The sequence below is a fragment of the Ovis aries genome, chromosome 5, assembly GCF_016772045.2.
Source record: "Ovis aries strain OAR_USU_Benz2616 breed Rambouillet chromosome 5, ARS-UI_Ramb_v3.0, whole genome shotgun sequence".
NCBI lineage: Eukaryota > Metazoa > Chordata > Mammalia > Artiodactyla > Bovidae > Ovis > Ovis aries.
In genome coordinates, this window is record NC_056058.1 from 18,282,738 (window position 1) to 18,310,122 (window position 27,385).

A 27,385-nucleotide genomic window follows, 5' to 3' on the forward strand; every position below is an offset into this window, starting at 1 on the left:
GGTCGCAAAGAGTCAGACACCAGTGAAGTGACTTAGCACGTATGTTTGAGCACCTACTGTATGCCAGGCCCTCTCCTAGCACTCTTCATGCATTATCTCACTTAACCCCATATAGCCCAGCGAAGCAGGCACCATCTGTTTCACGCCCTTTTCAGAGGGAAGGCAACTGAGGCCCAGGGCAGTGATGTCACCTGCCCAAGGCTACATGGCACATGAGCGGTGGGATCTCAACCTGGGCCATCTGGCTATAGATGTCATCCCTACCTCTTCCTGATGCGAGGCTCCCACCTGCTGCATTAGCAGCATCCTTGGCACCGCTAACCAGGAACCCAGAGGCCTCCCACCACCGCTATAAATACATCATCAGCTGGTGTCTGAACCTCACCCCTGGGCAGCCACCTCCCCTGCATGGACAGACAGCTGGTCCACCTGGCTTCCCTGCCCTGGGGGAGTCCAGGCTGCCAGGAGACCCTCACTCCACCTGTTTTATGCTATCTAGGGGTCACTGACTCCAATTGTCAATGCAGTGGACACAACACAGTTACTTTTTCCACTCTCTAGGTGGGAAAATGAAGGGTCAGAGAGAGGAGTACATCTCACACAGCCTGGAACAAGTGTGGACACAAATTGTGTCCATCATACAAGCCAATGGGTGCTCTCACATGCCCTCCTGTCCACATCCGTCCTGTCTCCCCTGGCACAGTGTCCTGGGCTGGAATGGAACAGGGGTTTGAAGAGATGGGGGACCCTCCCTCCGTCAAGGTCCAGCTTGCTTCTCTCCGTGGTCCCACAAGGCCCTACCTTCCTGGCTCAGCTCTCCTCCAACCTCAGAATAGAGAGGGCAGGGCTCTGCCCTAAGTCACACAGCAAGCCCAGGCAGAGCTGAAGCCGACCCAGGCTCCTTCGATCTTTTCTCCTGCCCTTTCTCCTGCCATCCGAGCCCAGGGTGCACTTTATGAGGATCCTGGCCCCCAGGCTGGGGCACGGTAGGCACTTCAGGAGGGTTCACCAATATTATATTCATTGGTTCACTATGTATTCTGGGCCAGCTCTCTTCATCATCTGTACAACTGGGAGGGTGTGGGTTCCATTCAGTAATCCCAAAAGCAGTTTTCAGTTTTTTCCTTTAGTGGTTTTGAGGACTCAGGATCTGTGGGTTCTAATTCTGCTCTACTTCTTAGGAGCTGTGTGACCCTAGACAAGTGACTGACCATCTCTGGGCCTGTTTTCTTACTGAAACACGGGAGTAGGTAATAGTTGCTGCCTCCCTGGGTGGTGAAAGTGAAAGTGTTAGTCGCTCAGTCGTGTTAACTCTTTGCAACTCCATGGACTGTAGCCCACCAGTCTCCTCTGTCCGTGGAATTCTCCAGGCAAGAATATTGGAATAGGTTGCCATGCTCTCCTCCAGGGGATCTTCCTGACCCACGGATTGAACTTGGGTCTCCTGCATTGCAGGCAGATTCTTTACCATCTGAGCCACCAGGATGGTCTCCCTGGGTGGTGGAGAGAATTAAACCAGATGTGGGGCAGGCTCAGCATCGGGTACGCAATACATGTCTGCTGTTACTATCATCTGTTGTTATGATTGCTTCCCAGGTTCATCCAAGAGGGGGTGGGAACCCCTCCCCCCTCGATCCTTCTGCCCCCTTCCTGGGCACCCTGGGCAGCCCCTTGAGCAGCTGTGAGCTTCCCAAGCAGGCCCCTGCCCACAGTGCCGTTCCAGGAGGTTGGCACCGAACAAGGCGGGAACAGGAGGCGGGAACGGGAGGCCAGCCCACGGCGGCGTCAGCAGATGGGCACCATCTGGGCTGGCGGCTCAGGGCGGGCTGGCAGCTGCCGGAGCGGGCGGGCCTGGCAGCCCCTCCCCCACCCGCCCTGGCATGGTGCCCGCCCGCCTCAGGTTTCTCAGGCCGCCAGAGGGGGTGGGGAGCCCTGGCTGGGCTCTGGGGCTGGGCAGACAGCTTCTCTCTCTGGGCCCTGCTTCCTCCGGGCTCCTTCCCAAACAAGAGGCCGGGGAAGAGGCCGGCCTTCCCACTGCCAGGCAGCGGTCCTGGGCCCCACCCTCCAGCCCTTGTGCTTGGGACCATTCCAGCCCCAGGGCCTTTGCACTGGCTATGCCCCCCCAGTGGCCTGGCACACTCTCACTCAAATCTCTCTGTGGCCCAACCAGAGTACCCGCCATGCCTCTCCACACCCCTCCCTGTCCTTAGCTTTTTATTAATTTAACTGAGAATTGTCAGCTTCCCCATCTCCTGCTCAATGGCACATCCACCCACAAAGGGCATGCCAGGAGCAAGCAGCCCCAATGTCCCAAGGCAGAGCTCATGTCACTCCCCTCATCAGGGTCCCCCAGCTGTCCCCTAGGCCACCCTCAGGGCACACACGGAGTCCATTCCTGGAATCAGGGCCCCGTGTCTGCAACAACACCAGATGGATGCCCGAGGCAGCCAAGTTTGGCCCAAGGTGGTGCCCTGGGCTCTGAGGAGCCTGGCAGCCCCAGGGCTAAAGGGATCTTCTCCCGGCTTGTCCCCACTCTTCTATCCTCCAAAATAAACCTGGGGAGGGAGGCCTGGGATTCCTCCTTGGGGTGGGGCCCCAGCAATCCATCTGACAGCCCCAGGGAGAAACAGAGGCTGTGGGGGTAGGGGGAGCCAAGCCTCATCCCCAGGTCTGGGGACAGGGGACGGCCGAGTGTGTGGGTCTCCGCGTGTTTCTTCCTGTCTCTGGGTCCCCCTGTGTCTCTGAGTCTCTCTCACTGTCATTCTGTTGGCCCCGAGGCCCCACATCTGACACCCGAGGTGGTACCTCCTTCCAGCTGAACGGCAGTTGCCCATCTCAACATCCTGCCTGTGACCTGTCCCAGAAGTCAAGCAAGGCCTGCTTTCCCCACTCCCCATCAACCCCATGGCCTCCCAGCAGGGCTGGTTTGAGTGGCCACTGTGCTCTGACCTTGGCCCAGACACCCTGTAGCCCTGAGACCCACAAGGGGAGAGGAGAGAAGAGGTGGCCAGTTCTCTCTGCCATCAGATGACTGCTTGGCTAAGAACAGAGATGTAACTCTGGCCTAGATGGGGATGGGGGTCCTGCGATGAGATGTAACTCTGGCCCAGATGAGGATGGGGGTCCTGCGATGGAAGTCAGGGAGCTGGGGCTCAGCAGGGGGTTCTGGGGGGGCAGCCTCAGCTTGGGAATCCTGGAGGAAGCTCTGGTTACTAGGAGCTTAGAACACAGACCCAGCCCAGGGGTGGCCAAGCCACACAGACTGGACACCCACATCCTACACTGCAACTTACCTCCATCCCCTTCTGCCACTAAGCATGGAGGGCTAGCAGGGGTGCCTCAGTCGTGTCCGACTCCTCGTGACCCCATGGACTGTACCCCATCAGGCTCCTCTGTCCATGGGAATTCTCCAGGCATGAATACTGGAGTGGATTGCCATACCCTCCTCCAGGGGATCTTCCCAGCTCAGGGATCGAACTCAGGTCTCCCACATTTCAGGCAGATTTTTACTGTCTGAGCTACCAGGGAAGCCCAAGAATACTGGAGTGGGTGGCCTAACCCTTCTCCAGGGGATCTTCCCAACCCAGGAATCGAACCTGGGTCTCTTGCATTGCTGGCTAATTCTTTACCAGCTGAGCTACCAGGGAAGCCCCAGGAACAGAAGTTGCCCATGTCCAAACCCTAATCCTGCCCTTTTCTAACTGTGACCTTGGGCAGCGCAGGTAACATCTTCCAGGGTACTTTTTAGTTTCCTTCTTTTGAGGCTTCCGTTTCCTCATCTGTACAATGGATATGATTCCTGCCTCACAGGCTTGCCATGAGAATGGAAAATAACTGCTAAGTCCTCAGAAAAATTGCTTGACAGAAAGAAAGTGGCACTGGGAGATGGGGTTTTGAAGCATAAGTATGAGTTTTCCAGATGGGAATGACATCCACAGCAGAGGGAACCATATGGGCAAAGGCATGGAGGTGGGAAATTATAACCTTAGTAAGGATGATAATAATAATGGTCCAAGAAAAAAAAATAACGGCCCACAAAGTCCTATCCTTGTGTTGGGTACTTCTCTCCATGACCCCACAGGGGTTATTTGTCGAACACTTTTATCATAAGAATCCAACATTCCAACAGCTATTTTTGATCGGCTCATTTTAAAGACAAGGAAAGCAGGCGCAGAGAGATTCAGTGACTTGTTTTGGGTAACTCAGCTGCCAGGCAGGCAGGCAGGAGGCTGAGCTGGGGTTGGGCTCCCTGCCCAGCCCTCAAACCCGACCCTCACTCCCAGCTGGGTCAGCTGGGGCGTGTTTGAGCGGCGGTCCCCTGGGATGATGGAGCTGGCTAGAAGCAGGAGAGGGTGCAGCCTTGACCTTCCCCAGCCCTCATGTGAGGAGGTTGGAAGAGGTTGACCAGATAGGTAGCAAAAGCATGGCCGAGGGACACGAAGGTGTCTGTGGAGGCCTGGAGGCCCCGCCTGCCTGCTGAGCGGAGGGGGGAGGGGGTCGATGGGGGAGGGGAGCCGCCCGGAGATTGTGCTGACGCCGGCAGAAAACTTGCTTCAAAATTTTATCAGCTCAGCGCGGAGGAGGTGGGGGTGGGGCCGGGCGCGGAGGATGGATGTGGTGGGAGAGACCGGGACCTGCATGGTAATGAATGCTGCAGCCCCCAGGCTGCCCGTGCCCTCCCCTCCTCCCACCAGGCCGCAACAGCCACCTTGTCTACCCCTCTGCTTCTGGCCCCGTCGAATTCCGGTGGGGGGTGAGGGATGGGGCGGATGGGGTCAAGGTCAAGGAATCAAGGTCAAGACTGGGAACTCTGGCCTGGCTGTCCCTCCCACACACCATGGTGACCAGGAAACCTCATAGAAGGCTCACAGCACCGCTAGGAGTTGGCATGGTTGTTCCTCCCACTGTACAGAGGAGGAAACTGAGTTACAGGACAGAGCTAGGTCTAGAGCCACACAGCCGGCACACGACACACGGCAGGGCTACGATCAGAAGCTGGGCGGTCCTGCCTGGAGTCCCCGCTTCTCACTGCCCCTTCTCCCCTCCTCCCAAGTCCTCCCCAGTCATTTCTGGTTGTGTGATCAAGTGGGTTCCTGTGGGGCTACCGGTGGTGGGACTGGGTCTCCAAGCCAAGTGCACCCACCTGACAGGCTCAGGCAGCCCAGGTGTGTGCAGGTTCATGCCCACAAGGGTACCAGGCTCAGCTTGGGTGGGAACAGCAGGGCACGGGACTTGTACCAGTTAGGTTCCCCAGGGCACACCTGATTCCATCCGCATGAAGACAGTCACAGCTGCCACCCGCCACACAGCAGACCAGAGTTCAACACGCTACACACACCATCTCCGAGAATCTCCCCAGGTCCAATCCAGGTAAGAACCTGGATAACCTCCATGTGACAGCTCCACTGGCCACACCACCAGGAAGCAGTGGGTCAGTGAAGCCCACTGTCCGCGCAACCAGGCCCTGCCCACGACCACCAGGACCTGTTGACATTCAGGACTGGGCCACCTGTCCAGCCTCTGCACCTCTGCCCAGGCTGTTGACCCCCTGGGAGAGCCCCATGCTCGTCACTGCCCAGTCATCCTGCAGAGCTCAGCTCAGGGGAGCCTCCTTCTCCAGGAAGCTGTCCTGGATTTCTCCATCCTCACAAACCCCACTGGTCTCCATGTGGACCATTTGACCACAGAGCCAGCAAACACCAGAAACACCCAGCTATAAGGGCAGGAGTAGGGAACCCTGACGACCAGAGATTGATGACATAGCTCAAGTCACACGGTGCCCCAGCTTCCCACTTGGCATCAACATGACACCTGTCAGGACTCTGGGAAGGTCTGAGAATCGATCAACCAGCATTCAGTGTGCCACCCAGCACCCTTCCAGCTTCCCCAGGAAGGATAAGGCTGTTCCTCTCCCACCTGTCAGTGGCCCATCCTCACCCCTGTTGCCAACAGACCTTCTGGGACAGCATCTCATTTCCTGTGACCTGCCAACCCCCTTGGACATCAAGGTCCGATGTCCTCCCTTCAGACCCCCAGGACACACCTGCCCCCTATCCCACTCTCCCCGTGAACCGGCTCTCTTTCCCTTACACTTCACAAGGCATGTGCCTCCTCCCTTTGACTTGAAGAAGGCCCCCCTCCTTGCTCAAACCTTGCGAGACTCGCCTCCCTCCTTGGACCTCTCATAGGTCAGCCACACGCACGCACGCACGCACGCACGCACACGCGCGCGCAGGGCACGTGGACCCGCCTCCTCGCTCAGATCTGCGGGCCTGGTTGACGCCCGTGCGATAGGCGATAGGCACATCCCCAGCCCTCTCCACCTCCAGCCCCGTGCATGCGCACGCCCTTTACTCACCTCGCTCCCGCACGAAATAGGCCAGGTAGAGATCGAGCTCCTTGACCGCCACACCGATGTGGTGAGGCTGCACGCAGAGCACCGGGTGGCCGCACTGCGCCGCCTTGACCAGGCGCTCGCCGTCGGTGCTCTCCAGGGGGATGCCCTTGAAGAGGATGACCATGACCAGGTCCAGCCGCCACACCTTGTCGGCCTGGCGCAGGCAGTCGATGCGGCGCATCTTGCCCTTCTGGTCGGGGTTGGAGAGCACGCAGCCCGGCGCCTTCTTGCCAGTGATGGCCAGCACGAAGTCCTCGCGGCACTCGGGCCGGATGTCCTTGCGCAGCTTGGCCAGCAGCCGCGATGCCCACTTCTGCTTGACTTCGGCCTTCTCGCCCAGCAGCTCGTCCTTCACCGCCCGCTCCTCATCCTTCGACATCCGTTTTTCATGCTTCTTGAAGTACTTGCGCTTCCGCGCCTGCAGGTTGAACCAGGTGTAGGCGAAGGCGCGGACGTGAGGCAGCAGCGCCTCGATGAAAGGGTGGAACTCATCCTGCGGGGAGGAAGAGGCCAGAGATCAGGAGGCGCTGGGGCCCGTGGACCCACTGCCCGGCCCGGAAGACTGAGGCTGCAGAGGCCCCAGGCAGACCCATTGGAGGGATGGTGGAGCAGAGGGGTGCAGAGGTCCTCTGCAGATACCTCCGAACTCCCAGGGAAAAAAACAGGGCCAGAGGGGCCCAGCAGTTCACTGGGTCATATGAGAACCCACTGCCCAGATGGGGAAACTGAGGCTCTGACCATGGTGGAAGGCACAGGCCAAGGAAGCCAGTCATGGAGGGCTGTCTTGAACTCCAATGTACAGGCAGGACAAGCTGAGGGTTCCAGGTGGAAGTTGATGGGGACCCACTAAACAGATGGGGAAAACTGAGGTTGATAGAATAGTGGCATGGATCCATTCTCTGCCTTCTAGAACTGGGGTCAGAAACTTTAAAAGTACCATAAAGAACCAGTAGTGAGTATTTTAGTCTCTGTTGCAAGATGCCACAGAGATGTCACCGGCATGGTAGTGTTTCAGTAAAACTTATGAACACAGACAGTGGGCCTTGGGCCCTTGGACTGTACTTTGCAAAGCACTGAACTAGAGTGTGAGCTCAAATGTCCAAAGCAGGGCTGAGCACACACTGGGCACTGACAGTTCAGGAGCAAACAGGTGTCACTTGTCTGCCAGACCCACTGCTCGGCAGAGGCAGCTGACATGAGATGGAGGTTCAAGGGTTGCCTCTACTGGCTCTTGGCAGTGATGAAAAAATGAGGACAAGACATCTTTTCTATAGCCCAGAGATACAGACAGAACCAGCTGAGGTCCACAGGCCAAGAGGTCTACAGGTCCACTGAGGCCTACTGTATGTCAGGGGCTAATGAAAGGGTGGGGTAGGGTGGGGCAGTTCCTATACAGACCCATTGCAGGGGCAGGGAAAGGTGAGGCCCAAGGAGGCAAGATCAGCATGCAGTAGAGAAAGGGGAGCTCAGTCATGGAGGTTCAGAGCTGGAGAGAGGGGTTCCCAGGGGCCAGTTCACCCTAGCCTGCCCCCCACAGACCCATTCCACAGATGGAAAAACTGAGGCCCGAGGAGGGTCAGAGACCTGCCCAGAGCTGTGACTTCAACAGCCCCCTCCTACTGCCTGAGTGGGGCTACTGAGCAGCCACAACACCCATTTTACAGATGAAGAAACTGAGACCCCCAAGAAGCGACTCAGTCACGAGGAGCAGAGCTGGGACAGGAAGCCACACCTAACCAACTTCTCCATAAAAACAACAGCAGCCCTCCCCACTGTTGGGCACCTAGGAGAATAATGGGGCCATGGGAGGCCCCTTTCCTCTTCTCTGGAGGTGGGAGGAGGCTGTCTCATTCTTGCCATTTTCAACAAGGGAAACTGAGTCTGCAGAACATCCCAGGTATGCTTTCTCACCCTCAAGGGGTGAGAAATTCAAGGAGAAAGGAAGACAGAGAAGAGAAGTTTCGATCCCCACTCTTGCTTGGGGGCTGCACTGGGCTTCTTGAATGGAGGTTATGTCTCTCTCTAGCATGTGAATCTCATTATCTGCCCAGCTCTCCAAAGCCTGCATTATGCTATTATTATTATTGTTATTGACATTGTTGTCGCCATAACGATTAGTTGCTTACAATCTTCTAGGGGCAGGAAAAGGCCTCAGGCTCCTCTATGCCTTGCGTGATGGGGAGGCTAAGCTCAGAGACAGGCAGAGACTTGGCTGAGGTCCTAGAGGCTCTCAGCGTCTGTGTGAGGACACAAACCAAGACCCTATCCGCCCCTTTCTCAGAACAGCTTGCTCTCCGTGAGGCAGGGGTCTCTCGGGGAGATGGTGACACAGTTGCTCTGGGCTACCAGTTGGTTTCCAGGTGGATGTGGCCAGGCTCGGTCCCACCTCCAGGCCTGGATGCCCATGGTACTCTCCACCCCAGGTGCCCTCTCCTTGTCCTGTACCCCATCTCCCCTGGGTCACTTGTAGCCATGGGTACTGGGGGTGGGAGACGACCTCAGATCTCCCCTATTACTGAGGGTCTGAAAATAGCCTTCTGTTCTCATGGGGTGGGGCAGGATGGGGTACTGTTTGTGCCAGCCCAGCCCCTTCTATGCCAGTGTCCCCCGACATGTGAGTCACCGTAACAGCTGTGGCAGGGACTGGACCTTACAGCCCCTTTCCATGCCCCACCCCACCCTGCCCCAGCTGACCTGCTGAGGCGCTGTCTCCTGCCAGGTCCCCTCCAACCTCAGAGGTGCTTTTCCTGTGTCACCATGTCACTCAACATGCCAGCCCCGGGGGTGGGGAGTGGCTCGCCCAGGGTCACACAGCTGATCTGCAGACCTGGGTCCAGAGCCTGGGAGTCTGGCCAGAGAATCGGGGCAGGGAATCCATGGAGGCATGGGGCACTGTCCCCCATGGAGGGGACACCATGGTAGAAGGAGGCCTGGGCTGTGGCTGTCATCCGAGGCCTGGAGCTTATTGGGGGAGTGATCAGAGGGAGCTGGGAAGGGGCAGTTGGGGTGTCAGCCAGCTGAACTGGGGTGCTATCTCCTTCTAGCATAGGAACCCCCTTATCTGCCCAGCTCTCAAAAGCCTGAATTATGCTATTATTATTGTTGTTGTTGCTAGGATTATTTTGGGCCCAGACTCTATCTCTCCCTGAACCCCTTTGCCTCTGAGCCCCCTCCCGTTTGATGAGCTCTCTCCCTTTCCTTCTCCTCCCCTCTCCAAGCCCTCTCACCCCTGTCGTATGCCTACCCCCTCCTCCCTGGGCCCTCTCTGGGGAAAGATGCCAGGGAGGTGGGCAGGGGCGGGAGCCCACGTCACTGGTGACCCCAGCTGGTTCTGGAGGAAGGAAGACAAACATCCTGTAACTGGGTCACGGACCTGCTGCCTGAGCCTCCATGTCCTCCCAGGGAGGTCAACCCAGGTGAGAGGCAGGCCTGTCGCTCTCTTTGTCCCACAAGACCTGTGACAACCAAGGCCTCTTCTCCAGACACTTCCCAGTGCCCTCACTGGTTGACAGGGCAAGGGAGACAGCCAAGGAAAGCTAGAAGCCAAGAATCCTCCTGAACTTCTATGCATCCCTCAAAACCCCATCTCCAATGTTCCTTCCTTCAGGCAGCCTTTCCTGCTTTCCTTAGGGTTCTCCCAGACCTAGCCTAGACCACACTGCTGGGCATTTTTAGTCCAGCTCAATCAGTCTCCCCTAACCCTGAGGCCCAGGGTTGAGGCACTTGCTGCCAGGCAGACTGGAGGGAACAAGCTTGGGTGACAATGGCCTCCATTTTCACTTTCTGTATAATCCAGGAACAAATCACTGCTATGCCTTGGGCATCAGTTTCTCATCCTGTACAATGGGCAAAAAGGGACCTGGCACCCTGCTGGGGATCAGTGGGGAGCTTATCCACTGCTCTGGTAATCATAGATGCAAGGTTAAGGAAGACAGCAAGAAACCCCAGAAACTTTACTTGGCCCACTGGGACTTCACAAGCTAAGAAGTATAATAAAATGTCAAGCTGGACTTCCTTGGTGGTCCAGTGGTTAAGACTCTATGCTTTGACTGCAGGGGACATGGGTTTGATTCCTGTTTGGAGAATTAAGAACTCCAAAAACCTTACTTGGCCAAAGAGGACAGCAGCAGCTGGCAGGCAGACACTTGGGTCCAAGCCCTTGCTGGGCACTATGGACTGGTCAACTGTGCTTTGGGCTGTGTCCCTTACTGGGCGTCCCTGTGGCTCACCCACTCTGCGAGTCCAGGACAGCAAACCAGGATTTGAAACTCCAATTTCCAAACCAAAAGTTTTCCACAAAGCATTCTCCCTCCTCAGTGACTCAACAAATGTTACTGAGAATCTCTTGTCCACCTCCTAAGTGCTTATCCCAGACTCCTGTGCATCCTTCTAAACTCAGGTTCCAATGTCCCTTCTTCCAGGTAAGCCCACTGTCTGTTAAGTGTCAAACAGCAGAACTCATATTTGAATGCAGGCCCATTTGGTGCCAGACTAAGTGTTCTTGCTAGTGATTTCTCCTTCCAAGTTCAGAGCATCATAGCTTATGAACGGCTCTTATCCAATGAGGGAAAAATGCCTTTGATGGTTCAACAAACATCTACTGAGTGCTAGCTCCATGCATGATGCTGGGGCCCAGCAGAGTCCTGGGCTCAGCCCTCACCTGGATCCTGATTTGGACAGGGATGTATATTAAGCAAGCTGCTGCTGCTAAGTTGCTTCAGTCATGTCCGATTCTGTGCGACCCCAGAGACGGCAGCCCAGCAGGCTCCCCCATCCCTGGGATTCTCCAGGCAAGAACACTGGAGTTGATTGCCATTTCCTTCTCCAATGCAGGAAAGTGAAAAGTGAAAGTGAAGTCGCTCAGTCATGTCCGACTCCTAGACACCCCATGGACTGCAGCCTACCAGGCTCTTCCATCCATGGGATTTTCCAGGCAAGAGTACTGGAGTGGGTTGCCATTGCCTTCTCCTTAAACAAGCTAGGAAATGTAATAAAATGTCAGGTTGGACTTCCCTGGCGGTCCAGTGGTTAAGACTCTGCACTTCAACTGCAGGGGGCATGTGTTCAATCCCTAGTTGGGGGACTAAGATCCCACAAGCCACAGCCAATAAGTAAATAACACAGGGAATTCCCTGGTGATCCAGTGGTCAGGACTCTGCCTCCACACTCTCACTGCTGAGGGTCTGGGTTTCATCTCTGGTTGGGGGACTAAGATCCCACAAGTTGGAGGTATGGCTAAAATAAATAAATAAATAAATAAATAAATAAATAAATAAATAAATGAAAGACAGAAAGAAGGAAAGAAAGGGAAAGAAAGGACGGATGGAACAAAAAAAATGTCAGGTTGAACAATGTGCTCTAAAGAAATTTAAAGGAGTTTGTGGCGGCAGCGGTGGTGGTGGTGGGGGGGGGGGTCCAAGGAGTCCCCTGGGGATGGTTCTTTTTAGCTGGAGGTGGTCAGGGAGGGTCTCTCATAGGAGAGGACACTTGAACAAGGACCTAAAAGATGAGCGTCCATGGTAGGAGCTTTCCAAGTGGAGAACACAGCACAGGCAAAAGTCCTGAGGCAGGATCACGCCTTATGTTTGAAGAGAACAGAGGGGAGACCAGTGAGGCTGGAGCAGAGTGAGGGAGAGGGAGAGGAAAAGAGGGAGGGCAGGGAGGGGATGGGCAGGTCAGGCAGGGCTTTTGAGGACCCCCTGGGAAGACTCTGGGTAAACTAAGTCCAGGGAGGAGAAAATCTGGCAAAGTGACCAGTGAGCCTGAGCCCTGAATCTCCTGACTTTACTCTCTGTGCCCTGGGGTCCTGGGTGGATGCTGAGCCAGAAGGTTCGGGTGTGAGGGGGAGAGACGGGGAGCAAGGCTGAGCATTTACTGAGCTCTCAACTCTACAAAATGGGGGAAATTGTTGTACCCACTGTCCAGAGGGAAAGACTGAGGCACAGAGCCCCAAAGCCACTGGCCCACAGCCACAGAGCCAGGAAGGAGCTGAGCTGGGACTTGAACCTGGGTCCCATGACCTTGAACTTCCTGATCCTTGGCCCCACTGCCAGCTCCCCCAACCCCTCGAGCCCGGGGTCTGGTCATTGTTCAGGGCTTCCTGTTCTGTACCCCACCTGCTCTCTCTCAAACCCATGTGGCCCCCTTCTGCTGCTCAGCCCTGGGCCACGTGTCACCTCCTCCTCGGGAAGCCAAAGCATCAGCCGGCTCCTGCCATCCCCTCACTACACTGCAGCCCCTCAAGGGTGTGGCTTTGATTTGTTTCTTCACTGCTGCTTCAACGGCATCCAGATTAGAAAGGACCAACTTCATCCTCTGCTTGTTCCCAGTGCACACACCCCAGTGGATGAAGGAAGCCAGTTCCCACGTGGGTCTGGTCAAACTCAGGGAGACCCTGTACAGGGCTAGGCAGGTAGGGGGGTAAAGACCAAGAGAAAAACGCTGGTGGGGGTGGGGGTGGTTAGGGCTCAAGGTTCTGGGGAGTCACTGCTGCCCCTGGCTCCCAGCTTGCCCTGAGTAGACAGTGACAGAAGGCAAGGAGGAAGAGCTGGAAAATGCCTATGGGGTGTTTAATCCAGTTATCAGTTTCTGTGCTAAGTCACTTCAGTCATTTCTGACTCTTTGCCACCCCATGGACTGTAGCCTACCAGGCTCCTCTGTTCATGGGATTCTCCAGGCAAGGATACTGGAGTGGGTTGCTATGCCCTCCGCCAGAGGATCTTCCCGACCCAGAGATTGAACCTGTGTCTCTTGCATCTCCTGCCTTGGCAGGTAGGTTCTTTACCACTAGTGCCACCTGGGAAGCTGCAGTGCTTAGTTTAGTGACAATCATCATCACAGCCAAGCTTATTTGGCACCGACTGTATACCAGGCCCCAAGCTAAGGTTGAAGCATGCAAGGAAGCACTAGGTCAGCTGCCTAGAGACACACAGCCACCTGGGCAGGATCTACATGCATATCCAAGGCCAACCTGGGTTCCTACCTCTCGACCCCAGGCAGGGCACATGTGTGTGCACATCTGTGTGCCTACACACGTGGGAGTGTGAGCTTTGGGGATGGCACACCCAGGGTCCACTCGCACCCAGGCCACGAGCCAGTACACGTGTGTGCGGGTCACTGCGAACCCGCTTGCTCGTGCGACAGGAAGCCCCAGGACATTTGGTGGGTCCCATCCGTTAGGTGGGAGACAGGAAGGTAAGTCAGCTCAGGCAGAGAGCGAGCGAGGAGGGGAGGAAGGGAGAGAACGCTGACTCGGCCAGAAGCCCAGTGTCGTGATTTACAAGGCACCCGACCCTGACGTGTTGAAGCACCTCCACTGCAGAGGAGGGAGGGGGAGAGACACGGACTTAGACTCAGAGAGAGACAGAGAGAGGGAGAGAAACATGGGGCGAGGTTGTGCCTTGTACAGGAGCCAATCGGAGACCACCAGACCACAGGTCATGGAGGGGGTAACCTCAGGGAGCACCCACCTGCCCAGGCCTAACCAGTCAGGTGGGCAATGGCTCCAGTTCCAGACTCACCAGCCATGCTGCGCCACCCGGGGGCAGGCCCTAGCCCTCTCTGGTCTTGGCCCCTCTCCCAATCCTGAAAGGCTGGGAGACCCACCCCCCTAATCCCAGCAGAGCCTCCATGAACTCATACCAGGCTGGCACTTCATGCCTTCTGTGCCCTGCCACAAGCCGCTGCCACATACATCTGGCCCATAGGAGGCACTTAATGAAGATCTATTATATTCAATCAAGACAGAGTCGGGGACCCTCTCCTAGTCTCAGTCTCCCCACTGGAGAAACAGTGATTTTTTAAAAGAGTGTTGCCCCACCAGGCAATGGGGTGAAGCAATGAAGGGAAGAATGAATGAATGAGGGGGGCCCTGGCAGCCGGCGCTGCTGTGGCCACGGCCCAGGCCCAGCCTCAGCCCCGGGGAATCCTGGGCACTGCAGCCAAGAGGGATTTGGCCCCAAACCCGGAATAACTAACGTGGCGGTAGAGGCGGGCGGGAGGCAGGGAGGGAGGCCCAGAGCGGGGCAAGCGTGGGGAGGCCGGCCTTCCCGCCGGCAGGATTTATGGAAGTAACGGCTGCTCCACACAGTTCCTCTTAAGAGTAAAAGTGAAAAGCGTTTGAGTCACCACTGAAACAAGGACGGCGCTCCCAGAATCCTCCAGGGCCGCCTGGGCCATGGCCGCACTACCCCCACCCCAGGTGGGCAGGACCTTGGGGCACAGGGCGGGCTGGCACCGGGAGCAGCCCGGCTCCCCCCCTTCACACATCCCCAGCCGGTCTCGGCTCTGAGAAGATCCGGGTCGGATCAGCTAAAAGGGAGCTATTTTCGGATGGGCTCAGGTTGTAAAATTAGTCAGTAGAGGAGGGGAGACAGAGGCCCAGAGATGGAGAGGGAGAGAGACAGGGAGAGATGCAGGCAGTCAGAGAGAGGTGGGTAAGGCGAGATTAAGATGCAGCCAGGAGTGGGGGTCCTCCGTGGACAGTCTTTCCAGATCCCCCAGCTGGAAAGCCCAGACCAGACTGAGCCTGCATGCAGCTTTGGAGATTACACCGAGGCTGTGCTGAAGGGGCTCCCAGGCATCCCTCCAGGGTGAGGGGCACCCATGGGAGAATAAGCAGAGGAGAGGGATCCCCTTGCCTCTGGGTCACCCCATCCCCACCCTGGCCTGGGAGCTCCCAAGTTCTCTCTCCACCTGACTGTCTCCCGGTCGTCCTGTCCTTTGCACACAGAACCTCAGGTATTTTTCATTACCATGTTTCCACCGAGAGCCTGCCTGGCTGATCCTTGCCCTGTGCCCGGGGAAAGCCAGGCCCGGGGAGCAGCGGAAGGCCAGCTTTGCTTCTCACTGCCACCCCCACCCCCGGGCAACGTGGACCGAGGCCTGTCTCCCAAGGAGTCCTGATGGGGGAATTCCAGGGCGCAGTGACAATAGGCTGCCGTCCAATCTCCTCGCCTGGAATAGCCTCCCTGGGCTCAGCCCCCCTGGGCGGTTCCCAGAGGGAGGGAGCCAGCAAGCGCGGGAAGGACGGAGGGGGCGGGGGCACCTCGGGGCCACCCAGGCCACCCCTTGAGCCCCAAGGTCACCCAGCAACCCTGACTAGGACCCTCACGGTACTTGGGGAGCTTTAGGGCAACAGGCGGCAGAGGGGAGCCAGCGATGACTGCTTTGGGGGACCCCAAAATTTGCTCTGAAGGGGAAGGGAGGTCTGGAGAGGGGCAGGGACATCCCCAAGGTCACTCGGAGGATACGGGGTAAGACAAGCCCCGTGGCCCCCTTGGCATGGGCCCTTATATACCCTGCAGGGAGCCAGAAACTGCGGGGGCTGGAGGAGGCCTGTGAGAAAGAGCCTGCTATGCGGAGGGGCACCCCAGGATCGTCAATTGTGGCAGGGGACGTCCAGCAGAGACTAGCATCCACGTGCTCCCCACACAGTAGTTGGTCCTCAGGATATTCGGTGCCCCGCTGGATGCCCAACTTCTGCGGCCCCGCACTTGACCCTGCCTCTCCCTCCAGAAACTGCCTCCGCAGCCGCTTGTCACTTTGAGGGAAACTGAGGCCCGACCCCCATGGTTAAAGACATCCAAGGACGTGGGGTGGGGGCGGAGCTGGAGGGTGGAACCAGCGGACCTGGGAGGGTCCCCCTGGAGGAAGCTGGGGGAGAGAAGGGGTCCCCTGGGGCAACCCCAGGCACAGCCGCCCCCTCCCCACACACCCCCTGGGTCATTGCACAAGGGCCGAGCCCGGGCAGCCTGGGAGCGCGGCCAGGGGTGAGAGGCTACAGGAGGGGGCAGGGGCAGGTGCCGGGCTGGCGAGGGCGTCTGCAGCGCCGCAGTGCCCGGGCCAGACCCGGGCTCGCCCGGCCTCCCGGCTCCTCCCGCCGGCGGCGGCGGCTCAATAATCCACAATCGATGCAGCGAAAATATCGGGCCGGGGTTGGGGGCGCGCGGGGAGTGGGAGACCCGACGGGAAGTTGGCGCACCCCCTCCCCCCACCGCTGGTGCCTCCAACTTCGCGTGCCCCCTCCCCCTCCGCGCACACGTGGGCCAATAATGGGGGAAAGGCGGCCAGGGCCGGGGTGGCGGGGCACCACCTTATGAGGGGGGCCGTGCGTCCCCGTATCAGAGGGGTCCTCCCCTCCAGAGTCTCCTGGCGTCCAGGGTCCAACCGGGACCCCCTTGATTTCTCCTATAAGCAGGCCTGGGTCCAGTCCAGGGGTTCGCACAGAACCCCGCCTTTGGCCTTCTCCCCGGCACCCCTCGACCTTCCCGGGTGGGGTGGGGGTGCGCCTCCTGCGTCTGGGGAGGGCGAGACTGCAGGGTGAGCCCCCACGTCCGCCAGGGGGAGAGGTCCCGTGGGGCGCACAGGGCGGGCGTCCCGGATGAGGGTCCCAGCCCATCCCCCCGCCGCCTACCGGACCCTGGCCTGAGGCGGGGGCGGGAGGGACGCGCGCCTTTTTCGTCCCGCCTCCTCGGGCTTCCAAACTCCGGGGCCCGGTGGCGGGGGGCTCGGGGCCGGGGCACCGGGGGCACGCACCCGGGGCCGGGCGGGGGGCGTACCTGGGTCAGGCAGAGCGGGGACGAATACATCCCGGGCGCGGCGGGAGGCGCAGGGCCGGCCGGAGCGGGCGCGCTGAACTTACTGAGTCATTTTTCCAAACCCCCCCCCCGCGGCCGCGGCCGGCGCGCTCCTCGCCGCCTCCTCCCTTGGTCTGCCTCCCTCCTCCCTCCCGCGCTCTCCCTCTCTCCTGCGCCCGACTCCCTCTCTCTCTCCCTCTCTCTGTCTCTCTCTCTTCCTTTCCTGTCCCCCCCCCCCGTCTCTGTCTCTCTCTGTGTCTCTGTCTCTCCTCCCTCCGGCAACCACCTCCCTCCCTCCCCCGATTTCTCTCCCCTCCCACCCCGAACCTCCCACTTCTCAACATCCAACTTTCAAAGAAAAGAGGAGGGGGGGGAAAGAGCGCGAGCGAGGAAGGAAAACCGCTCCCCCCGCGCTCCCCATGCCTCCTGAACCCCCAACATTGCTTATTATTACAAATTTCGAGCCGCCCTGTACCAGGGCACCGGACGGGGACCAAAGGGCCTGCGCACACCCCGGCCGCAGCGGGTCCCCCTGGATCGCCCGCCCGAGTCGAGTGGGTAGGGGTTGGTGGCTCTTGCGGGACATTTGGGGGCCGAAGGTGGATTTTGAAGGCCGCCCCCCAACCCGCCCCAAGCTGGCCGGGAAGTTGGAGAAAGGAGCCAAGGTGGGGGGGAGGGAAAGAATGAAGAAGTGACGTGTGCAGAGGCCCGGCGCGAGCGCGCTTTTCCCCTTAAAGATGTACAACCCGGGGTGCATGGCCGGAGAAGGGGGTCTCATGGTGTCCTCTCCCCCTGATCGCCCCGGAAAGCCAGACCGGGACTGCAGTTCCCAGGCAGAGGGGCTTGGCTACAATTGCCCTTCCGTGGCCAGAAGGGCCCCAACCAGCAGGGGAGCCTCCAGAACTCTGCTCTTGCTTCCTCAGCCAGCACCAAAGGAGAACTGGGTGGGGTTTGGGCCTCCCCCATATGTTTCCCCAGTACCCCAGGAGGAAGGTGTCCAGGAAGAACCTCAGGCTGGCCAGATAAACCCTTGCAGCCTCTTCCTAGGTGTCCAGAGATTCTTACTGACCCCCACCCACAGTGTACCCATTTGACGGATCCAGAAACTGAGGCACTGGAGTGGCTTGGAGCCCAGTTACCTGGCCCCAGAGCCCACAAGGCAGGCTCTGTTGTTCTCCCTCTGGAGAACAGACCTGCCCTCCTCCAGTCTGAGCCCCCAGGGAGCCTGACGGACCTGGCCTCACCCCTCCTTGGGTTCATCCTGCACACCCTCCCAGCCTCTCTCAGGCACCTTTGCCACCTCAAAGAGCAGGAAGCTCCCCCCTTGGCATCCTCCCCTGTGAAGTGGATGAACAGTGCCCACCTCCTGGTGTTGGTCAGCAGAAGAACAGCACTTAGAAACGCCTTGACCTTCCGTTAAATATGCACTGAGATGCTCTTAGAAAGCTTGGCCATTCTGACCCATCTCCAAGGACAAATGATAACCCCTCGCCAACTTGGGGCAGCCGGCCCATGCCCAGAAAGAATGCTTTTTCCCCATATTATAGGGGAGGATCCCGAGGCTCGAGGCGAGGTAAAGATGCTACTGACCTGGGGCCCTGGGGCTAGGCCAGAAGGAAGCAGGATTCACACGGGACACATACGCCCTCTGTCCTGCCGGCTCCCCCTGCTGTGAGTGACAGTCACTCAAATGGCACTTCACTAATGTTTTGTTTTTCTAAATTCCCACTGTGCAACCATGGGGGTCATTTAAACCTCAGGATGAAAGGGAGAGACAGGTGTCTAGGAATCCAAATGCCAAAATAACAGAAAGCAATATTTTATTATTTTTAAAAACATTGTGAACACCTGGAGGGCAGAATCCCCAATTCACAGACATTTTCAAGTTCAAGTTGCCTTAGGAGCTTTCTCCCAGGTGGCTGCGACTGCCAGACTGTTCCCAACACCCACCCGGCATGCAGCCTTCACCAGGCAGTTTGGGTTACTCTGGAACACAGTTTGGAGAGCACAGACTCTCTCTGTCTCTCTCTAAACCTCAGTTCCCACATCTGTAAAATGGTTACAATAGATACAACACACATTTTGGGAGGTTGGGCAGATTGGAATCCTTGAGATAAGGTGTGGAAAGACAGTATTAATACATTAGTGGTGGCGGGTGCAAGTTCACCATTGAGAGTGAAGAGTTTTATCTGTCTATCTATCTGTCTATCTATCTATCTAGGCTTCCCAGGTGGTGCTAGCCGTAAAGAACCCGCCTGCCAATGCAGGAGACATAAGAGATGAAGGTTTGATCCCTGGGTTGGGAAGATCCCCTGGAGAAGGAAATGGCAACCCACTTCAGTATCCTTGCCTGTGGAATCCGATGGACAGAGGAGCCTGGCGGGCTACAGTCCATGGGGTCGCAAAGAGTTAGACATGACTGAAGCGACTTAGCAATGCATTTGTCTGTATCTATCTATCTATATCATCTAGTTCAGCAGGAAGAGGTCCCTACAGTGTAAACAGTAGGTCCACAGCAGGGCAGTTTTAGTGCAGGGTTACAGCCTTGGGTCTACGTCTCCTTTAGCCAGGAGCCCAAATTGCCTGTGCCTCAGCTTCCCGTTCTGAGAAATGGGGTGATAATAGTTTCTACCCCTCTGGCCTGTTGTGGGTAAACCCGCCAATGTTTGGCATGCACATAGTGTTTTTGAAAAAAAACAATTGCTGGACTGGACCTATGTGTGAAACATCTGGGGAGGAGGGGCATGACTTTAGCTCCTGGCGCTTTGGAACATAAGTTAACTCATTTGTTTAAAAATGCTCTCCCCATCACTCATTCTTAGGCTCCTCTGTAACTGTCCCAGCTACAGACGCAGGAGGGTGTTGACTGTCACCCTATAACACAAATGCCAACAATCTGGAGCCAGCTACCATGTCCGTCGTGGGGACCAGTTCAGCAGTGCCACCTGGAAATACTACACAGCTCCACAAAAGAACAAGGGACTCCTACCTGGAGACGCCTCCAAGAAACACTCTGCAGCCCAGGGCTCCTCCCCACTCGACACTTCGGACCATCCTCTCTGGTTGGGCTGTCCTGAGCACTGTACAGGGCTGGACAACAGGAGCCCCGCCCCCCAGTGTGACAACCACGAGTGTCCCCAGACCTCACTCACTGTCCCCTGGGGAGAACCTCTGCTGTAGACTCAAGATCTCATTTGGGAATTTTTTTTAAAGAATATACATATATCCTTTATGAGAATGTGTTTCTGTTACACGTGTAGCTGCTCAGACAAAGCTGGGTGAAAATAGGGCTTTTCTGGAGTAGGGAGTCCCACAGGGTGGGGGTGACGAGGAAGGTTTGATTTTTACTCTGGGCACTTCTACATCCTCTTAAGATGTTCATGAGTGGCTTGTGTTATTAAAAGGCAAACTTTTAAAATGTGAGTGGAATCCACAGCAAAATTGTAAAAAGCAAGAGCAGCTCAGGGAGGAAGGATAAGAGCAGGAGCCACCTGGGAAGCCCCCAGCTGCCATACCCAGAAAACTGAGTTCCAGCCAGGTGGGCAGGATGATTCCTCCTCCAACCTTGCAGGGCATCCTGTGTGTCTCCATTTTACAGATGAGAAATAGAACCTCCAGAAGGGGAGGTTAAGGTCCTCAGCCTTGAGAAGTGGTGGTGGGCTGACATTGGGGCTGACACAGACATACAACACAGAGGCACACAAATACACCCAGCATGTCATGAAGAGACACACAGATGTACAGAAACACCTCACACGGAGACACACAGATTCTTGCGTGTCACAGACCCCGACAGATACCCAGACCCAAGGGGACACACACACAGACTCACGTAGACTCACAGAGACACACAGACCCATACGAGGGCATGCACAACCCCAAGTGTAATACAAGTGCAACCAGCCACAATAACATACTCAGACCACAACACGACCATACATGCTTAGGAGCACACGCACCCATAGGCAGAACACCTCCCAGGATTATACACCAGCGCACACACACACTCACACAGTCACACAGAGGCTTCCCTGGTGGTTCAGACGGTAAAGAATCCGCCTGTAATTCGGGATCCCTGAGTTGGGAAGATCTCCTGAAGAACTGGCAACCCGCTCCAGTATTCTTGCCTGGAAAATCCCATGGACAGAGGGAGCCTGGCAAGCTATAGTCCATGGGGTCGCCAAGAGTTGGACACGACTGAGTGACTATCACACACGCACACAATACACGCACAGTGACACACAACACAGTGCATTCCTGCTCTTCGCTCATGGCTGTCCGCCGCCCCTCCCACAGTTGCCCCCACAGCTTTCCTCTTTGCTCTCCAGATCCTCAGGGACCGTGGCTTGTACATGGAGCTGGGGGAGGGCGGGATGGGCTTGGCTCCTCCCCCTCCCACAAACGCAGGTGCCTGTTTGTGTGTCTGCTGCCTGCCTGTGTGTGATTGTGTGTGCACCTGTGTAGGGGCAAAATTCTATACATGTGTGGCTGTGAACAGATAGCTGTGAGTGTCACGGGTGTGTGCTACTGACTGCGATTACACGAAGGTGTTCCCCTGCGAACCCGGTGACGGGTGGGGAGGGAGGCCAGTGTGGTGGAGGGCAGTGCCTGGGGGTGGGGGATGGAGGATGGGGGGACAGTGTTTCAGCGCTGGCCGTGGGTGTACGGGATGGGGAGCACAGGCTGTGGAGGGGCCTGAGGGTGGGGGAGCTCACATGAGCTGAGGACCCAAGTATTGCGTGTGGATGCTTCCCTGTGTCACTGTGGGACCCCTTTTTCTCCCCTTCCCAAACAGCACTCCCAAAAGGGATGCAGGTTCAAAGTAAGACCCAAAGACTCGAGCCTAGTCTTGGGGCTTTTATATTTAGAAAATTATATAAAGCGCCCTGGGGTGGGGCGTGGGGGCGCGGCGGGGATTCCCCTGGAGGGGAGAAACCAACACTGCGTGCCCATGCGTCTGCCCCGTCCCAGACAAGTGCCGGAGGCAGGGCTCGGGGCGCGGCTCCCTGTCCATCCAGCCCAGAGGGTCTCCTTGGCCACTTCTCTGGTCCAGACCTCACCCACGCGAGCCTGGGTAACCACCCATCCCTCCGGACCTCCTCAGAGGGGGAGTGGGGACCCCCGCGGCCCCGCCCCCCCTCTAGGCCAGGTCCCCGCGCACGCGCAGCCCCTGGCGGGAGACGTCGCCGCCGAGTGATCGCGTCCCGGCGCCACCTCGCGCCCAAACCTCAAGCTGAGACCACCTGGGGCCGTGCGGATGGGGGACCCCGAGGCAAGAGGAGTTCGAAGGAACTGGGTGGGGAGTGAGAGGAAGGGACAGAGCTTTGGCAAAGTGAAGGAAGCCACCGTTCCCCACCTGGTAGCTCGGGTTACAGGGAAGAAAGGGACTGGGGGGAGTGGGGGAGAAAGCGTAGACCCATCCTCAGGAATAGTCATTGAGCGCCAGTCACACGCACACAGTGACACCGAAATGTCCACTGAGACGCAGTCACACGACACAGCTCCCCACTCAGTGGCAACCCCCAACCCCCCCTCCCATTCACACGGGGACACCCCACGGTCATCCAGGGACATCACATTCCCCGGAGACACACAACCCAGACACACTGCTTCACAACACCGCCCCACGGGGACGCATGGCACAGTCTCCCAGTTACCCCAACACGTACACACTGTCCCATAGTTGCACAATGCTCTAACAACACGCAACACAACACACACACAGCCACGTGGATGAGCAGATACACAGATTCATAAAGGAGAGGACCCCACGCCTGGGGACCCACGGATAGGGATGGGACCACCCAGCCGCACAGACCCTCGAATGCACCCCCAGGAACCCGTGTTGACCCGTTGCAGAGCACAGGGGCCCCCAAACGCAGCCCTCGAGTGCGGATGCCACCGACACCGGCGGACCGGACACCGGAACCTTCAAGTGCAGCTACCGGCGCTTGCGGGCCTGGGGCGCGCCTGGCCTAGACCCAGTGACCCCTCTTGGCTGGGACCCGTCGCCCGACGCGGCAGGGCCGGGGTCGGCCCGGGGGCGGGGCTCAGGCAGCGCTAGGGCCAGCCGGGTGGCTGCCCCTGCGCCGCGCCGAGCGCGGCCGCCCGCCCGGCTCCAAGTTCAAGGCGCCCGGCGGCGGCCGCTGCGCGCTCTCCGCCCCTCTCCGCAGCGGCCATTTTCCGCTAGCTGGCGCGCCGCGCTCGCCCGGGCCGGGGCAGCCCGCTGGGTCCGCCGCGACCCCCGGCCCGCACGGCCCCGGCGGGCGCCCCCTCCCCGACCCCGGATCCCCAGCGGGCTGCGTGCTCGGGGGTCTCGAGCCTGGAGCCGCGCCCTCCCGCTGGGCCAAGGAGGGGGCGGAGGCCTGGCCTGGGGGGACCCTCTCTCGGGAGCCCCGCCCTCCCCTCTAACTCCGCCGCGCCCGTGAGGGGCCCCCCACTTGGGGTCCCCCGCTGCTCCCCGCGCGCCAGCTCCGCCCCCAGCCGCGGGGGGGTGGATCGGCGGGCGGGGGTCCCGGGGCGGCGGGCGGGAGGGGGGTTCCCCGCATCGAGCCCCTCCCCCGGGCGGCCCCCGCCCCCTGCCCCCCTAGACCTCGCAACTTTCGCCGGGAGCCCACGCACCACCCCAAAAACTCCCCCGGCGAAAACGAAAGTGGGGGCGGCGACGTACCATGGCGCTGCTGCGAGGAGGCGAGGCCGGCGCCGGAGCGAGCGCGCTCGGTCCCCGGCGAGGGGGGGCCGGAGGCGGCGGGAGGAGGCGGTGAGGGAGGGCGCGCGGGGGAGGGAGCGAGCGCGCTAGGGAGGGGGCGCGCCGTGCCCGCCCCCCCGGCTCAGGACCCTCCCCTCGGCCCGCCCTCCCCCCGGTCCCGCTCGCCGCCCGCGCCTCAGGCAGCTCCGCGTCCCGGCCCCGGCTCCGGCGGCTTCGGCAGCGGCTCCATCCCCGGCCCGGCCCGCGCTAGGGGAAGCCGGGAGAACGGTCGCGGCAGCTGGTCGTTGGGCCCGGGTCGGGCTCGCTGCAGAGGGAGCGGATCCACCTTTACGGCGCGCGCGCGCTCACACACACACACACACACACACACACACACACACACACACACACACACACACACACAGAGGCAGCTGGGACACTCGCGGCCCGGGCCTCCTCGACTCCGGCACCGACACAGAAAGCACAGCGACGCGCCTGCGACGTGTTACAGACACACACAGCCTGAGGGTGTCACCTAGATACCCCGGGGCCCACGCTCAGTCGGTTCGGTTCTCGGACGCACACCTTCTGCAGGATGCCACCAACACAGACTCACACTCACAACCTGCGGGTGTCACCCAGACACATGCTCACAGTCTGCAGGGTGTCGCCTAGACACCCACAGCCTCCACGCTGTCACATACACAAATTCACAGCCTGCAGGGTGTCACTCAGACAGCCGCACAGACTGACAATCGCAGGAAGACACTTCAGACCTCTGAGTCCCATGCCGACCCCACGACCCCTCCCTCCCGGCCATCGCCGCAGCCACCCTTGCCCCCAAGTGCAGGTGTCCCGGATACACAGACACGAACACGCACAGCGGGGAGACGGGACAGATGGGGACACAGACAGACTCGGACAGCGAGGGTGACAGACCTGGGGGGCAGGGGTTCCCTGGGGATCCCGCAGGGGCTCCAGGCGGGGCGGGGGCGGGGAGCGCACGCGGTGGCTCCGTGGGTGTTGGGGGGAGCCGGTGCCCCCTCCCTGGGTCGGGATTAATGGCGAAGCCTCCGCAGCGGGGGAGGGGCCGGACGGGGAGGGTCAGCGCCCCCGCCCCTGCCTCGCGGGCCGCTGCGGGCTGGGAAGCCTTGCCGCAGCGTCCCCCCACCCCCACCCCACTGAGCGCTTTCCCGCAGTCCCCCTCCTCGGGCAGCCGCAGAATAGGCACCGCCCCCTTCTCCCCTCCTCCTCCCAGGCTCTGCCTCTGGCGCAACCCCGGCACGATGCGAGGGGCGCTTGCTGAGACCTAGTGGGGTAGAGGCAATTCTGTGGCCGTCCTTCGGTCTGGGTTCCCCCCTCCCGCCTGCGACCTCACTTCCCCCAACTGGGGCTCGGGGATTCAGGGATCCCTTTGGGGAAATGATTCTCAGCTCCCACAGGGAGAGCGCCAGGGTTTCGAGTCGGGGCAGGCAGCACTCCGGGAGCAGAATCAGGCCCTGACTGCCCTTATAGAGCCCTAGCTGACTCTGGGGGCTTCCGGAAGTTCATTCTGTGCCTTGCTGGGCAAACCGGGGGCCGGCCAAAAAAATCTCAGGCAATCGGTGGTAACAACAGCCCTGCCAACATAGTATGTGTTCAGTGGTACGGAAGTAGCCTATATCTCCGGCGTCCAGGGAGCGTTCGCTCTGGGACGCTGAAGTTTTCTTCTTTCTTCTACGCATTCCTCCCCCACTTGAAAAAAAATTTTTGGCTGCACCCAGCGGCATGTGGGATCCTTGTTCCCAGACCAGGGATCGAACCCCCTGCGTCCCGCATTGGAAGGCAGAGTCTTAACCACTGGATTGCTGGGGAAGTCCCTCTTGCCGGATTTTTAAGAAGAAAGGGAAACTCATCAACCAGCATATCAGAAACCCATGGGTCCTGATCCTGACGTCTCTAACCAGGTGCTCCGCAGGTCGGAATGGGGAGGTTCTGGAGGGGGAGCCTTCCGTCTCACACACCTGAAGCCAAAGAAAGTAGGGCGCATACCCCAGCTCTGGCTCTGGAGAGGAAAGGGTGAAGAGGACAGAGACCCTTTGCTCCCAGCTCCTCTCTAATCGGCCTCTGTTAATCCCCAGCTTGAACACTCCACTCCTCCCTTGCCTCAGGGAATTAGGTACCTGGGAGGAGAAGAGAGAAAAGGAGAGGAGGGAAGGGGTGGGTTAACGTCAGCCAGACAGAGATTGGGGTTCAGTTCAGTTCAGTTGCTCAGTCGTGTCCGACTCTTTGCGACCCCATGAATCGCAGCATGCCAGGCCTTCCTGTCCATCACCAACTCCCGGAGTTCACTCAGACTCAGGTCCATCGAGTCAGTGATGCCATCCAGCCATCTCATCCTCTGTCGTCCCCTTCTCCTCCTGCCTCCAATCCCTCCCAGCATCAGAGTCCTTTCCAATGAGTCAAATCTTCGCATGAGGTGGCCAAAGTACTGGAGTTTCAGCTTCAGCATCATTCCTTCCAAAGAAATCCCGGGGTTGATCTCCTTCAGAATGGACTGGTTGGATCTCCTTGCAGTCCAAGGGACTCTCAAGAGTCTTTTCCAACACCACAGTTCAAAAGGATCAATTCTTCGGCACTCAGCCTTCTTCACAGTCCAACTCTCACATCCATACATGACCATAGGAAAAACCATAGCCTTGACTAGACGGACCTTTGTTGGCAAAGTAATATCTCTGCTTTTGAATATACCATCTAGGTTGGTCATAACTTTTCTTCCAAGGAGTAAGCGTCTTTTAATTTCATGGTTGCAATCACCATCTGCAGTGATTTTCTTGAGGGCTATACTGGAGGCCTGGAAGATGCCCCCGTACCCATCATTTTGCCCACAAGGCCATCCTTTGGTCTGCAGGCATAGAGTTAAATGCTTTACACAGGACTACTCATTTACTCTTACAGCAGCCCTAGGAGGTGGGTGCTATTACCTCTATATCCCCATTTCACAGATGAGGAAACTGAGGCTCAGACCGGGTTTTAGACTCTTGCCCAGCTTCACCCAACCTGTAAGTGATAATGGTCCAGAGGACGCTTTCCTGACAATGAATCTCCTAATTTTGGCTTCTTTGGCAATCTGCATAGGCTGAGATTCTCCCAAATCATCAAGTCTTGTTTCCTTTTTGCTTAACAGTGCTTCTCTCCATCTATCTTTCCTCTCACATTTTGCTATAAGCAGCAAGAAGAAACTGATCTGCACCTCTGACAACTGGAAATTCCCCTCTGCTGAATATCCAAGTTCATCACTTACAAGTTCTGCTTTCTGCATAACTGTAGGACACTACTCTGTTAAGTTACCACCACTGTATATATAAAAGATCCCCTTTCTCCCAGATGTGTTGACTTATGTTTCTTCCACCCTAGAACATTTCCAAAAGACAGACTGATTAGCAAGCATATTAAAAATGCCCAGCCTTATAGAGACCAAAGAAAGTATAATAAGAACTTACCATGCTTTGTTACTCATCAAGATCAGTAAAGATTTCTGAATTGATAAAACCCAGTACTGGTGAGGATGTGGTAAAACAAGCATTTTCATAAATTACTTGGAGGTAAAAGTATATATGAACTGGGAAAGCAGTTTGGCACACATGGTAGAGGCCTAAGACAAGTTCAGACCTTATGGTTCAATTTCTGGGAGTCTATCCTGAACTTGGGAAAAGGTATACCCCTAATGATGTTTATTGCCAC

General features: G+C 58.0%; 1 protein-coding gene and 1 long non-coding RNA gene across 7 annotated transcripts in view; one reads left to right on the forward strand and one right to left on the reverse strand.

Annotated features, from left to right (window-relative positions):
- The window catches only part of NFIC (nuclear factor I C), a 73,631-nt gene extending 49,931 nt beyond the window's left edge, over positions 1 to 23,700 (reverse strand). For 3 of the 6 annotated variants that reach the window (XM_027969896.3, XM_027969892.3, XM_027969894.3), the window contains exons 1-2: positions 23,645 to 23,700; positions 6,359 to 6,890 (exon numbers count right to left, since the gene is read on the reverse strand). In XM_027969896.3, coding sequence (XP_027825697.1) covers positions 6,359 to 6,890; positions 23,645 to 23,647 — 535 coding nt within the window. In that variant the 5' untranslated portion in view covers positions 23,648 to 23,700. Of the gene's footprint in view, positions 1 to 6,358; positions 6,891 to 16,956; positions 17,041 to 23,644 lie in introns of those variants that run through there. The other 3 variants (XM_027969895.3, XM_027969890.3, XM_027969893.3) reach the window with 1 other exon arrangement.
- Positions 15,408 to 20,212, forward strand: LOC121819620 (uncharacterized). The gene is made up of 2 exons (XR_006059896.2): positions 15,408 to 15,510; positions 19,797 to 20,212. It is a non-coding gene; the product is annotated as an uncharacterized LOC121819620 (long non-coding RNA).
- Positions 23,701 to 27,385: the final 3,685 nt, after the last annotated feature.